At 42.4% G+C, this 16,083-nt stretch overlaps 1 protein-coding gene across 1 annotated transcript in view; it reads left to right on the forward strand.

Annotated features, from left to right (window-relative positions):
- The window catches only part of LOC143296598 (uncharacterized), a 66,234-nt gene that overhangs the window by 23,326 nt on the left and 26,825 nt on the right, over window positions 1-16,083 (forward strand). The window contains exons 17-20 of the mRNA XM_076608625.1: window positions 1,863-2,114; window positions 2,778-2,885; window positions 4,133-4,412; window positions 5,211-5,346. Coding sequence (XP_076464740.1) covers window positions 1,863-2,114; window positions 2,778-2,885; window positions 4,133-4,412; window positions 5,211-5,346 — 776 coding nt within the window. The remainder of the gene's footprint in view (window positions 1-1,862; window positions 2,115-2,777; window positions 2,886-4,132; window positions 4,413-5,210; window positions 5,347-16,083) is intronic.

Raw genomic sequence — 16,083 nt, forward strand, 5'->3', positions numbered from 1 at the left:
TTGTAAAGTGGACACTGAATTAACTGGAATGAACATAAAAGAAAAATTGAATCGATTGTTTCTATCAGCTCGTTGTAGGCCTAGACTGATTCATGCAGATCTAGAAATATACTATGTGTTGCGGTGTGCTTGAAAGGATGGCAAAGTCTCCTTTACCGCCGAAATAAAAGAATAATTGAGATAAGATAAAACACACACAAAAAAAAAACTTGATGTTATTTTGGTGTTATTACGTCCACTACAATCACATCTATTTATCGCATGAAGAAGAAAGCGTCAACATTGCTTTATGTATTGAATTTAAACAAATGATGTCAGATGCGCCGCATTAACATGCATGGTTTGTTCCCATTCCCTTTTTTAAGTACTTTTTTTCTCCCAAGCTTATTTTATATAGAGCACTTTTCAACAATTTTTTAAATATCTTTTTTTCTTCTCCTCATGATTCCTTTACTGGATAAAGTGTGAAGCACAAGTGAGTCTTGAAGTCTTTGCCTCTTGTTTTTTGGGGGGTTTTGCCAGCTTTTCTGGCTGTATTGTATTACTGGTGATAAACAAGGAAAACTGGACGGTGGTAATCTGATGGTTATTATAACACTGGTGTGTTTGGATGTCCTTGTGCACACAGGCTCGAATGAACGAGCATGCACACACACAAACACATACATGCACACACACTTGTATGTATGCAACCCCCCCCCCCCCCCCAACAGACATACATACACATCTAAAACATGTACGCACATGCATGTATATACATGCATGTAAACATTATATAAAGAAAATCTAGCAGAAGGAAATGTAGCATACACAAGCAGCATACATACAAACAGCAAAATTTTGGTATTTGACCTTTTAAAAAATGTTCATTATATGATATAGTGCAGTTACAGTGTACAATACTGTAGGAACAAATGGATGAGTACGACATGAAATACTGCAGTATCGGTCATATGCAGTTCTGTAACAGACTGGTAGAGTGTTGCTTGCATTGGTGTCTCACTGTTGGCAGCCTTTTGTTCCAGTCCTGTGCTGTTGACAGATAATAAACTATTGTGTGCCTGGAAAAATTACTTCTGAAAAATGTTTTAACTGTCTTAATTATTACATGGATCTGTCTGCAGTTTTTGATTCATCCTGGAAACTGAAAATAAAACCTAACTTGCTTGTTGAACCTTTGTCAAGTAAGGCAAATGAGGCATGGATTTGAAATGCACCAACTATACTTCTTATTAGCATGATTGGTTTAGCAATTACTGGTATGAATGGCTCAGTAGTCAGTAGTATGATTGGTTTAGCCTAGTATAGCAACGCAGTCAAAAGAGAAAGAAGTCACAGAAAAGAATGGTATTAAAGAACAGGATCCTTCACTGATTATGCCCATCAACTGCAGCCAAGGGGTCGAGAAGAAGGGCTTTAGTATGGCTTTCAATGGCTGCACCACATCCCTTTTCTCTTCTTCACTTTACAACAGAGTGCTGTTTGTGTGGAAGGTGGCAGAATGGTTAACAGGCCAATAGTGTCCGTTAAGGTCTGGGTTTGAATCCCTTTTTTTCCAAGCATGACTGGAAAATCAAAATGATTATCTAGTCATTCAGACAAGATGATAAACCGAGGTCCCATATCCAATACACACTTTGTGCACAAAAAGAACCTATGGCAGTGTAAGTGTTCTACTATGGCAATATTCTTTTGAAGAAATCCACTCTGATAGGTACACATATATATAAGCATGCACTCAAGGCCTGACTAGCATGTTGGATTATGCTGCTGGTCATGCGTCTGCCGAAGATGTTGTGTATCATGGATTTGTCCAAGTGCAGTGACATCTTCTTAAGAAACTTGAACTGTGTGGATTGCAGAATCTACAACATGGCCACAGCCAAGCAGAAGAAGAATTACCGAGCTTCTTTGGGAGATGAAGGCACCCTTCTCCGTCTGCAGCTGGATCCCTCAGGAACGTATGTGGCCACCAGCTGCACTGACAAGAATGTCTGTGTCCTGGACTTCTATACAGGGGAGCTTGCTGCCACCGTGTATGGTCACTCCGATATCGTCACAGGTCTGCGGTTCACCAGTGACCTCAAGCACCTCATCTCTGTCTCTGCTGATGGGTAGGTCGTGTGTGATTTCATGGAAATGTTTTTTTTTTTGTGATTCATTAGTTTAAGAAACTGTGTCAGAGCTTCTTATGTAAGAGTGGTTGTTTTTTTTAATTGTGTGTTTGTTTCATCCATTTAGATTGAGATGAGGGGAGTGGGGGGGGATTTCTGTTGTGTTGCTACTGCCGATGCTATTGTTGTTGTTGTGACTGAAATGTTAAAACCAGTTTTAACAGTGACATCAGACAGAAGGCATTTAGAGGATATTTAAAGACCCATTTGTTATTATTTCAGCTGTTGCCAGTATGCCTGTAAATAAATAACAGCATTGAATATAAAAACAATATGGCAATGCCTTCAGAATTCAATTCATTTGGAAGACCTGATGGTAAAACGTTTGTTTCAGGTGTGTGTGACAGATGTCCACATGGATGACAAGACAATGTGATTATTTCATGTGTATATCTGTATGGATATATTTGGTAGAGAACACAAATAAATGTTTCATGCATATATTTATGTGGAAAATGTCCACAGAGTTGACCAACAATGTGAATGTATCAGGTGTATTTTGGTGTGCTGGGTGTCCACAGAAGTGACAAATATATATGTTTCGGGTGTATTTTGATATGATAGTTGTTCACAGAGGTGATCAAAGAATGTTGTTTATTTCAGGTGTATATTCGTATGGCGGGTGTCCACAGAGATGAGCAAAACAATGCGAATGAGAATGGCGCAGCTGGGGAAGATGCCTAAAGATAACACCTTTGTGTCTGATATCAGGTAATTGTGGACCTGCGTTACACCTTGTTTGCTATCATTGCTATCAACTTTTCGGAAAGGAGCTCATACACGATAGTTACAAACATAGGAGAAAAGAAAAATCAGGCAAAGGTGAGGCAAATATAAGATTGCATTGGACTGCTAAATTCATTTAGTTTGTTCTTTCATACAACCTTTCAGTGAGTTTGGGATGGGAGGGGATTGTATGAAAATTACCCTGTCTGCCTGTCGTGGATGATGAGGTAAGCCTACCCTTCATACTCAATGGGGATAAAGTTTTGCACACTGTGATGTCTACAAGATTTCAGCTGACTTTGTAGTGAATTGGCTGTGTAATTAAAGAATAACTTTCATAAATGCAAAGCAGTGATGTACTGGAGGTTAAGCAGATTACTACCATATGCTTTAAAGTTATTGGAAGAGCAAGTGATTGTTTGTTGTACCTCCACAATGGGAGGGTGAAAATTTGTCCTTTCTATAAAAAATATTTTTTTGCACACTTAGTGGTGTTCTAATCTTCATTTTGTATACATGCATATGCATTTTTTTTTTTTTTTATACATGATAAAGATACTCTAACACAGTTTGGTGGGTTATGGAATCAAATGTTTGCCCAGTTTTCAACATTCCGTCTACCACCCTCCCCCTTCCCAGCCCCCCTAACCCCCACTTCACCCTCAGAAAACAAGTAAAAAAAATTCTTTAAATCCCCAAACACCACCAACAACAAAAAGAGAATGGCTGCCAAAAACAGTCCTACAATAGAAGGCTGAACAGTTAAAATGAATGAACGAGTTGCTTATTTAGCCTATGAGTGCAGAAGAAGAAGAAGCTCATATTTTAGAATGTTTTTGCTTACGCTAGTTTTTCCATTAACTTTACGGGAATATAGTTGGCTGAGCTCTGACATTGTCTGAGGATGCAAGTCAGGTCCTCCAAATGTCTGGCACTGTGCCGCATTCTGCATTTGTTATTTCCATTATTTGTGTTGAAAAAGGAAAACAGCAACAAAAATGCCGCAGGTTATCATAATTTAGGGATATGATTCTACTTATAGTACAAATAAATATTTGTTTAATTTGTTGCCATTAGTCTTCAGATCCATATTGTGTGTTCATTCCATGTGTGTGTGTGTGTGTGTGTGTGCTCTCCACCCTTACTTTTGTGACCAATGATTATTTTCATTTAATACTGTTATAGTGCATTCCCTGTTATTAATTAATGCATGTAATGTGTTCCATTTCCAGAGGAGACCGCACTGTAGTGCTGAGCCCTCTACTGGACACCACTTTCACCACCACCACTACCACCACCTCCTCCTCCCTCTTCCCCATGGTCAAGGAGAACATCTCCCCTTCCTCCGTCCTCTCGTCCATAGACCCTCATCACCCCTCCACCCTCCACCACCCCCTCCCCCACTACCCAGCCACCCCAGTGGGGAGGCGGAGGGAGTGTGAAGCGCCCCAGCCATCTCCTGCCCCCGACTGCTTCTCTCTGGGGCCTCTGCCCAGCTGGGCCAAGGCTAAGGTGAGACCACAGTTTCAGTTTCACGGTGGTGTCAGAGCGTGATGACATATTTATATAAACCACACATCTGTTGAAAAAAAAAAAGAAAGAAAGGGGGGAAAAATAAGCAGACGCCTGACCTTCGCATAAACCCCAACGCACTGATCTTTTTTTTCATCAATCATAAATTAGTCTTGATAATGATTGTTCATATAGCGTGTACATATCCAGACTTAAATCATTGCTTTACAAAAACACTTGACAACATCTTTCTCACACACATGCATTCAGTATCAACATGAGAAGACGCACTAATGCACCATTTACTCATGCACACACACACAAACACAACATTTATACAGTAAACAGGCATTTATGGGTGGTTGAAAAGGCGTGTTTCCAAAACAGATGAAAAGGTATTTTTTGTTTTTGGTCTTATCTAAATGTAAATAAGATAGCAGATCAGTGGGGTTTTAATGTTCATACTTCCTGTTAAAAAAAAAAGAAAAAAAGTATGATTCTGGTGAAATGTGTTTTGTCAAATCTCTGCTTTCAGCTGTCCTTAAAACAGCTCTGCCCAAATAAACACCCCCACCACCACCCCAGCCCCTCCTTTCCTTCCTCCTTCTGGGTCTGCAGACTCTCTAGCTTTCTGTTTACATTTACTAAGTTGTTGTTTGTTTTTTGGGTGGGTGGGGTGGGTGGGTAGGGTTTTGTTATGCCTGTGTGTGAATGACTGGCATGTGAGCGCTTTGATTTATTTCTGCACAAGATTTAGTGCTATATAAATACTGTAATTTTTGGTATTATTATTTGTAGATGGACGAGACATACGAAGGTACGGATGGTGTGTTGGACACGACTCAGCCCAAGGGCAGGTGGGCACAGCGCTTTGACCATAACCTGGCCTTCAAGTCCCAGCTGGACCTGTCGCAGATTGACGAGATGGACACAGGTGAGTCACGGCTTGTGTGTCTGGTCTGGGTCATGGGTGGTTCTTCTGTGAGGTTTTTTTGGTGGTTGGTGTTTCTGTGTTTTATTGTGTGTTCTTGGTCTTGATCTTCATAGTTAGCAGGACCAAATTTGGGTGTGGCAACAGTGGTTAGTACTGAGTACTGTCTGTCAGTACTTTGCTGTAAAAAAAAGGAAAAAAAGAAATGAAAGAAAAACATTGTGCTTCCCACTGGCGTTTTAGAGTCTCCATCGAGGCCAGTCTGGTTACCGGAGCATTCCCCTGGGAATACAGGAACAGCACAGCCCTAGCTTGCAATGACCCTACTTACCAGTGAGAGGAAACCTTACTATCCATTGCCTGTTGACAATACCAGCCTCAGTCTTTTTGAGTGATTCTGCAGCTGGCGGCGAGTTGAATGTTTGATCATACAGTCTATTCTGCTCAGTTTTTGTGGAAAGCATGAGTGACTGTTATTAGTTAAGAGTTGGACTTAGGAGCTACAAAATATAGACTGTAGTTATTTACCAGCTTTGTCACTATGTTGGTAGAGATGTGGTTATTTTACATAGTGTGGTTTGATTTTCTGTTTCGAAGGATCAGCTGGAGTCAGATAGTTGTCAGCAGGGATAGCAGGAATTTCATCTCTTACAAGTTTGAACAAGAGGATGATATGCTGATGTTTTCTCATTCCCTGCCATACTGGCGATTGAGGATTCTTCAGCATCTTGATAGTAAAACAAAAACGCTTGCAGACAGAAAGAAAACATCAAAAAATGGTGGTGTGGCATTGTGGTTATTTGCTGTCTGAAGGGGAAGGAGCCTGAGTTTCACACAGAAAAAATCATTATGATAAAAAGTAACACAACACAACACAACATGACACTGTCTTCAGGGCTCCTAGTTTTCAGCGATTTTGCAGATATCAGCGAAAAGTAAAAATGAGATTCAGCAGGGGGGAAAAATTAAGTGAAAAACAAAATTTTAGCAAGTGGCAGTGGCAAGAGCAACTCAACTGAATAAATCTTATTAGAGTGATAACTGGGAATATTGTTACTGTGAGACGCTACTGAAGCTGTGAAGGTGAAAACTGAGAAGTACTGGTATGTATCAATGCCTTTTTCATCCCTGTAGATGTAAGATTGGAGGGGCTGTATGTGAATTGCAGATTTTTGATGATGGCAGTAAAGTGCTATAAATGTGCTCCGATTTTCATCAGATTGCATCATTTTAAATATAAAATTCAAATTTTTTACAGGGGAGCATGCCCCTGAACCCCACTGGAATTTCAGGGATTTTTTTTTTTTTCCTCATTGGGAGCCCTGAATCTTAGTGGCACATCCAGAGGTGCTGTCGTGTCATTTAGAGTCCTGAAGCAAGCCTCTGGACACTCAAGCCTGTCAGTGTTATCAGAGGTTCCATGCTGCTGTAGTGTACTCAAGGGTGGATCTCACTTCAAAGATACATGCAGCATGTCTGTACTCTGGAGGACGGAAGTGAAGATTTTGTTGGAGGAAGTCCAGTGCTGAACTTGTTTTCTTCACCGGCTAGTCAGTGTGGATGATCCAACTGCATTAGGTCACACTTTATAGCATGAGTATTGATGTCGAATTATTATGTGTGTGGATATGCATTTGATTTTGGTGTATGTGTTCAAGCATTTATGAGTGTATGTTAATGCATACATGCATGTGGGTGGGTACCTGCAAGTGTGTGTAGGTGTCCTTGGTGTTTGTAAGGGTTTGTATGATTCTTTAGATTTGTTTGGATTTTTTTTTTTTTTTTAATCTTCATAGTGCAGGATTTCAGGAAAAAGGTTTCCATTGAAAGACCTTTACTTGTTTTGCCACACAACCACATGCCTGCTGCATCTACACTGGACAAGCACCTAATGACACCGCTGCAGTAAAATAAAAATTAAAAAAAAAAAAAAAAAAGGTTGTTCAATAAATTGGCTTTAACTTATTTTAAAACACAATGTCATCACACTTTAAAGTATGGCTTGAAAGTTGAATGCCACTTTCATCAGTGAAACTGCCACTGTTTTTGTTTTTTTTTGTTTTTTTCTCCATTGCTGTCATAATTCATAAACAGCTCGACCACCTCATCTGTGGTCATTCTTTTGTTCTTTGTTGATGTTGATGGCATTTTGAGAAAAAAAATATGGTGAAAAGCAGTGGAGTATTATTGAATTGTCTGCTCAAACAAAGCATCATTCAACTGTTTCTGAAATCCATAAATGGTTCAGCTTAGAATGTCACCTGTAATAAACTAAACTAGTGTGCCCCTATGAGGATACTTTCACTTGGTACACAAGGGAAGTAATCATGGTATGAGTTAAAACTCCTTTGATTCACAAAGATGCAGTTATAGAAACAGTCAACACCAGTATAGGGTACATTTTCTGCTCACTGGAAGAAGGTGATGCATATATAGGTTTGGGCTGTGAAGAGGCTTAGTCAGAACAAGCCACCACCAATGGGAGAACTTGGTTGTCCTTCCCTGTCATAATAATAATAATAATAATGGTGTTTATATAGCGCTGAATCTTGTGCAGAGACAAATCAAAGCGCTTAACGCTTTGGCACCAGTCATTCACACGCATGCATAACTCTAAAACTGGAGAAACTGAAGGCAAGGAAGAGGCAGGGAAGGGAGGCAATTTAATGTCATCTGAGATATCAGATTACCATTGAATGACAACCTCTGAGACATCCTTGACCATGACCCCAAAGAGATCCCTCGGTGTCAGGCTGTCACTGCATGGGGAGAGGGAATACTCAGCCATGTACAGTCCAGCATCCCTGGTGTTGGCCCCAGAGACTCTCAGAGTGGCCCTGAGAAAAAGTCCTGTACCTTTCAGCACCTCCAAACCCACTACCCAAAAGAGTCCTGGACTCATGTTTTTCTGATGATTCTGTCGAGGAAGCTGTTGGAAAGTGGGGCAAAAATCTACATTCAGTGCCCAGGAGGCAGAGGAGAAAAGATCTGCTTTGCTACCAGCCTTTACTCCACCGACTATAAGGCTGAGGCAGAATCCCTGAAAACAGCAGCAGCCTGCATTGTCAACACTCATGCTGTGTAAGACTGACAATGACAATGCTCATGTTCTGCATAGAGGAAGGAAAAAGTCACACATTGCAAGCTGCTGTAAGAAGTTGTCTTGCTGTACTGAGACACTTGACACTTCAGCATCTATTGACATGAACTACAAAGTTCTATTGTCAATGTGGTGCACATTTTTCAGCCAAAAGTTTCAAATCAAAGATGCAACAATATAGATGAAGAAATAAATACATGCAAATTGCCCTGAAGTGCACATGCACACCAGTTACCAAAAAAAAAAAAAAAAAAAAATGCACAGGTCAAATTACAGTTTTAGACAGTTTGAAATAGCAAAATCCATTGAGCAGTATAAACAAAGTAGAAAGCATTGACTTTTTATTAATATCATGGGGACATTCACTTTCTGTTATGCAATTTTTGTTTCCAAACTTTGGTCGCATTACGCCATTAGCATCAAATTTGGCCAGAGATTTGAAAGCACACCAGATAAGTCTTTGTATTGCAACAACCAGCTGAAATAGTTTACTTACCTTTCGAAAAGCATGATAAGTTGTGCATGAAAATAGAAAGTGAACTTATCAAACTGACAGCGAATGAATGAACTTGTTTTATTGAACACCAACATCGGCCAAGGGCCACAAATCAAAACAAGGTGAGGAGGGAAGGGGGCATGGGGAGGAAGGGGGCAAGGGAAGGATGGGGGGAGGGGGGCATGGGAAGGATGGGGGGAAGGGGACATGGGAAGGACGGGGGGAAGGGGACATGGGAAGGACGGGGGGAAGGAGACATGGGAAGGACAGGGGGAAGGAGACATGGGAAAGATGGGGGGAAGGGGACATGGGAAGGACAGGGGGAAGGGAACATGGGAAGGATGGGGGGAAGGGGACATGGGAAGGACGGGGGGAAGGAGACATGGGAAGGACAGGGGGAAGGGAACATGGGAAGGATGGGGGGAAGGGGACATTGGAAGGACAGGGGGAAGGGAACATGGGAAGGACGGGGGGAAGGGGACATGGGAAGGACGGGGGGAAGGGGACATGGGAAGGATGGGGGGAAGGAGACATGGGAAAGAAGGGGGGAAGGGGACATGGGAAGGATGGGGGGGAAGGGGACATGGGAAGGACGGGGGGAAGGGGACATGGGAAGGATGGGGGGAAGGAAGGATGGCGGGGAAGGAGACATGGGAAGGATGGGGGGAAGGGGCATGGGAAGGACGGGGGGAAGGGGACATGGGAAGGATGGGGGGAAGGGGACATGGGAAGGATGGGGGGAAGGAGACATGGGAAGGATGGGGGGAAAGAGACATGGGAAGGACGGGGGGGAGGGGGGCAAGGGAAGGATGGGGGGAAGGAGACATGGGAAGGACGGGGGGAAGGAGACATGGGAAGGACAGGGGGAGAAGGGGGCAAGGGAAGAACAGGTGTGGAGGAGTGGGTGGTCAAGATGGGGAAAGAGACTGGGAGTAAACATCGGTTTAACAAAACATTATCTTCATTATTATTATAATTGCTCACTAAAGCCCATCGACCACACCGGGCCTCAGTAGGACTGGAAGCGCTGTCAATATCTGTCCCATGGAACCTGAAAAGGGAAGACCTCAGAGATCAAATTTGGTACAAGCAGAGTCATTCAAGTACAAAAATCTGAGATATTCCACTGAAGTTGACATTTCCATAACACATGTATAAACACACATATATGAGGGAGAGAGAGAGAGACAGAAATGAACATGTGCCAAAGCTAATCTGTACATACTTTTTTTTTCTTTTTTTTTTTTTTTTTTAATAAACAACCTAGCTAGACATGCAGAAATAGGAGTATCACTTGAATTTTTTTGTATTGGAATGAACATTAGCATTCAAAAAACACATTCACTTACAGAGAAAAGATTATCATTACCTCATGCGCAAGGATGCATGTATGCTCACAGCGTGTGTGTATGTGTGTGTGTGTGTGAAAGGGTAAGGGGCATATTAGTCCCATTGTTGGGCTAGTGCTTGTTTTCCTTTTTTTTCTTTCTACGTTCAGTCTTTCGTAACAGTGGGTCTTTAAATAATTCCTTGCTCCCTGAGCAAAGTGCAGTAACACAAAGTGACAGGTGTGACAGACCGTGATTTAACTCCACCTGACACTTAGCCTCTGTAACCCTGGTCAGCCTGCATCACTCCGACTTAACTCTTGCCAAAACTGAACCACTTTCAACGATTTGAAATCCAGTTTGGCTAACCTCCCCTCAGACAAGGTGGCCCCAAACCAATGCGGCAGAGCCAAGTCAGCTTACTAATTGCAATCACTCCCCAGGGAGGATTAGGCTGTCTGTTATTATTAGCCGTCTGGAGTACACGGGTTCAATCAGGCAAATCGGCCATGAGTTGACTTGGTAAATGTCTTGTTAATAATCTTTCTGAGGTAGGGGAGGGAGAGAGAAGGAGAATGCACATGACAGAGAGAGTCAGAGAAAAGAGATTGACAGTATATGCTATCGCTTCACTGATTCATTTGGACTTTTTTTTCTCTAAAATCATCTCACAGCTTTGTTGACATCTTGCAAAAGATTGGTGGGCATGCACTGTGAATAAACGTTATGAACAGTATTTATCATCGTAATTTGGACTTTGGTGTAGCCTGTCACCACATGCAACTCTGGCACCTCATTCTGTGCCAGCTGGGCACTGAAAGTTATAGCTTGCCGACTGCTGCTTCTTGTGTCTTGGCAACTGCAGTGCCACATGAGATGATACAAAATGCGTTTCAGTCAACACGCACATGTGTCAGGGACTCTTTTTGGCTCTGGGCTTGTCAGCAGAATCCTCTCATTATTTTTTTTTAATTTTTAATTTTTACAATTTAAAGAAAAATGTATCTTTAAAAGATTGTGTGTGTGTGTGTGTGTGTGGGGGGGTTGTGGTGCAAGACAGCGGTGGATTGAAACCATCTTCCCTTCTGCCAGCTTCATTATTTTCCATGTTGACAAACTCCACCTTCCTAAATCAAACTCTTGTCTGTGTCTGTCTCTTTCTCTCTTTCAAACCTTTCATAGAACAGGAAAGCAGAATCTGTGAGATCTGTATGATAACCAGTACCTGTGAGAGAAAAAGAGTTGCCCCCCCCACGCACAGCTGCATTCAGGGTCTGTTTGCATTTGATAAGCTCACAACAAGCACACGTTGTCTGTGACACAATGCAGACAGCTGACAAATTACTTTTCCTCAGCCATGCTCAGTTGTCTGTTCAAGCGTAACTGTGGTGCTCTGTGGCGCCCATTGCTGGTCCTCACCTGTGATTTTTTTTTTTTCTGTTTGAAATATGTTAGCTGTTTTGATGGAATGCTGTTGTGACAGCACGCTGTCTGTTGTGAGTGCAGGTTGTTGTGACTGTAGACTGTTATGACTGCTGTTGGGACAAAGACTGTTGTGGCTGCAGGTTGTTTGTTATGTGTCTGTAGGCTGTTGAGGCTGCAAGCTGTTTGTTATGTGTCTGAAGGCTGTTGTGGCTGCAAGCTGTTATGACTGCTGTTGGGACTTAGACTGTTATGACTGCTGTTGTGGCTGTAGGCTGTCTGTTGTGGCTGCAGGCTGTTGTGACTGTAGGCTGACTGTTGTGGCTGCAGACTATTAAGACTGCTGTTGTGACTGCAGGCTGTTATGACTGCTGATGTGACTGTAGACTGTTGTGACTGCTGATGTGACTGTAGGCTGATTGTTGTGGCTGCATGCTGACTGTTGTGGCTGTAGGAAGTTACGACTGTAGGCTGTCAGCTGTGGATGTCTGTAGCTGTTGTGTGTCTTCTGTGATTGTAGGATTTCTTTTATGATTGCAGAACTTTGCCACTGCAGGCTGTCTGTTGTGACTGTGAACTCTGTTTTGACTCTGTGTGTGGTTAAGCCTGACACAGTGAAAACAGGAATATGTTCCAAGATTCTTTACATTCCTTCTCTACACACACACACACACACACACACACACACACACAAAGTAAATAATTATGCGCAGTTCGCAGTTATGCTTGCAGGATTTTCTCACTTTACGTTCGCACACGTCACCTCCCTCCTTCTCCCTTGTTTTCCCGGTTCCTCCGGCCGCCCCCCAAGCTTGCCTTCCCACACACCGGGCACCGTGTGTCAGTTGTACTTCCTTCAGTATGATTAGCACATAATGACATATCATGTTGACGAAACTGCGTCCACTCATTCTGTAATTTCCCCTTCGAGTTTCACGTATAGTGAATATACCTTGAGCTCAAGAACGAACGGATGAACAAAAGAGAAAAAAAAATAAAAATAAAAAAAGGGGGGGGGACAAAAAGCAGAAGGGTTGGGGGACCGAGGAGGGGCAATGTGAATGAACATTATAAAGGATTAAACAGGCAAGTTACTTAACACCAGTGAACCAAACGTAACATTTACACATCTAGCCACCACCCTTCAAACCCTCTCAAAGCCTGATACCGACGGACTTTTGGACCCACGTGCCCGGTTCACACCCGGCTCTCTCCCATACGGAGTGTGTGTGTGTGTGTGTGTGTGTGTGTATGTACGTGAGCGGTCAACTGAGTCGACTGGACACAATAGGGAATCGCATTTTGGGTCAGCGAAAGGCGATGGGAGTGGGTGCTAATCACGTTGAAGTGCCCACAAATGAAAAGGGTTCCATCGGCCACTCCTTGTTGCAGAGGGGGTGGCATGAAAGTACAGTTTTCCTTTTCGTTTACCGCTGGCTAGAGTTGACGATCGATGTATTTTGTGCGTGTGGTTTGAGACGAGGGGGTGTTTGGTTGATTTCTCTTTGTGTGCGTGGTTTTTGTTGTCGTTTTTTTGTTTGTTTGGGGTTTTTCGTTCTCTCTCTCTCTCTCTCTCTCTCTCTCTCTCTCTCTCTCTCTCTGTGTGTGTGTGTGTGTATGTGTGTGTGTGTGTGCGTGCGTGCGTGCATGTGTATTTTTTGATATAAAGTCTTGGTTGGCTGGAAGCAATACTGAATCGCATTTCGAGTTTTCATGTGGTTGAGACGAAGGATGTATTGTTGGTTTCTCTTTGTGTGCTTGCTTTTGTGTGCTTGCTTTTGTGTGTGTGTTTGTTGATATAATGTCTTGGTTGTCTGGAAGTAAACGTTCCTTTGACAAATACTTTGAAAAATGTTATCCTTGAATTAGAAAAAAAAAATCAAGTATTAGGTGGGTAAATGTTTCTATTTGACACACACGCAACCAAATGAGCAAGGTGATGCCGGAATTAGGAACTGTTATAAATCTGCATGCATTTCATTGCGATAAAATCCACACGTTTGCCTTCGGAGAAAAAAAAAAGTATCAGTGCAAAGACTAGATGATCTGATTTCTGGTAATCAGTCATATATAATACCACTGAAGTGTACTTGAGTTCCATGGTAAAGTGAACTGTTAAAATTAAAGCAAATGAAAGAGTTCGGATCACCAAAGAAAGACTACAACATATTACTTGATGTGGACGCTTATAAGAACAAAGCAAATTGGAAGACAAGAATCGGAGTTGATTCACAAATTTAGCTTTTGGTTGGATCAAGGGCATAGATGATACACCTATGAAAACACTTAGTTTGTAAGTTTGTACCAAACTGTATGAATTATAAATTGCAGGGATGGTGACAACTGAGAAACTGATTCGACTTGAAAAGACATTTTGATACATTTTGTTTTCTCCAGATACTTACCCATGATGATTTATAATGCCAAGATTTCCTAAATCAGTGTCAACGGCCAACAGATGAAAACAGTGAGGCAGTTAAAGTACCTTGGTGCCATCAGCAGTGAAAAAGGATCTAACACCGAAATAAAGCAAGATTTGCACAGACTGCAACAGCACTGGCAAGACTGAAACCAGTCTCAGAACAAAGCTGAAGCTCTTACATGCACTTGTTATCTTTATTTTCTGGTATACATGCGAGTCCTGGACTCTTGACATCAGAGATTCAGAGAAGGATCCAAGCAGTGGAAATGAGATGCATCAGGAGACTCCTTGGCATCTCCTACAAAAAATACATAATAAATGGAGAAATTAGAAAATCCATCAGCCATCTGGTTGTTGCAGGTTTCAGGACCAGTGACAATGACAGTTATAAGATTTAGATTTGAAATTTCTGACGTTCTGGTCCATCGATACCGTTAAAAATATCACAATAAAAGGGACGTGTTGTGTCCGTTGTGTAATAACGCATCAGAGAAACGAGTTTCATATTGTTTCAGTGTCCTGTCATGAATTATCATGGAGACAAGTTCATTCCCAAAAGATGTCGCTAACTCTCTCTCTCTCTCTCTTTCTCTCTGTACCTTGTGTGTCTTCGCGCGCGTGATATGCCCCAGCATTTTTTTCCTTCGCAGTTTAAAGGAAATAAAATTCAACGTCTTTTCGGCGTGAATGACTGCTTTTATGCGCGGAGTATGGATAATGTTGTTTTTTTTATGGTCCAGAGCGTTTCTTCAGTCAGGGTACTTCATTTATGTGTGATATATAAAATATATGGCCCATATCGTTTCTGTGAGGTGCTTATAATTTTCCTATAACCGCACTTTCCACAAAGGGGGCCATAGGGAAAGCTTTCCTCTCCACTCCCCTCTGTAGCTCTGTAGGGGGTAAACAGTACCAAATCCAGGGGTCTTCCAGTGATCAGAACGGGAACGTGAGACGACAGCAGAGTGAAGAACACTGTGTTATGACTGAGGAGTGACAGCAACATAAAACGGGATTCACTGTTTAATCACTGCTCTCGATCTGCCATATCTACTCCACCCTTCGGGACTCCCCCCCCCCCCCCCTCTCTCTCTCTCTCTCTCTCTCTCTCGGTGTGTCATTGTCAGTTTTCCGTATGTCTGTCTGCCTGCTTGTTTGTCTCTCATTTTTGTTCTCTCTGATATGTACCCCGCAACCCCTCTCTCTCTGTGTGTGTGTGTGTGTGTGTGTGCTCATCCAGTGTCCTATTTATCTCATTGTCAGCGTGTCTTCATCAGTTTGCCTCCATGCCTGTCAAATAGCCCTCGCCTCCCACCCCTTTCTTCCTCTCTCCCTCCTCCGCTCTCTCTGTTTCTCTTCCTCGAATTTTTTCTGTCTCCATTCCTGTCTTTGTCGTTGTCAGCAATTCTTTTTCTTTGTTGTTGTTTTTGCTTAGTTTCCTTATAAACTTATAGAGTTCAGTTGAAATCGCCAGCTTGTGTGGACTAAATAATAAATGATCCAAACGACCAATCTCACTCATGTGTGTATACGGGCATCTTATTCACACCCTCCTCCTTCCCTAAGTCCGTGAAGATTGAGTCATTGCATCAGCTTCCTCCAGGCCTGTCTGTTGTGTGACAGGGAAGGCTGGTCTCAGCAGAATTTTTAATGGTTTTCCAGTCAATTCTGCAATGTTGTCAGTTCATCGCTTTTTTTTTATTATTAGTAGTAGTAGTAGTAGTAGTAGTAATTCCTTGCGTCTTCCTCCCGCCGTCCCCTCTCTTTCAACAGTTTCAAGGAGGATTGTTTTAGCAAGACCAAACTTAAATGCGCCCCATCACCCGTTCACCCCTACTGCCTCACCCCAACTCTTCCGTCCCAACCTTCCCCGCCCAGTTATTTGTAGATCAGTTGAATCATAATGCCCTACGGGAACCGTCTCTTGCACTTTACCATCCCCTTCACACTACCGTTGAACGAACACATTGCG

The sequence above is a fragment of the Babylonia areolata genome, chromosome 21 (genome assembly GCF_041734735.1).
Source record: "Babylonia areolata isolate BAREFJ2019XMU chromosome 21, ASM4173473v1, whole genome shotgun sequence".
In the NCBI taxonomy this organism is placed as follows: domain Eukaryota; kingdom Metazoa; phylum Mollusca; class Gastropoda; order Neogastropoda; family Buccinidae; genus Babylonia; species Babylonia areolata.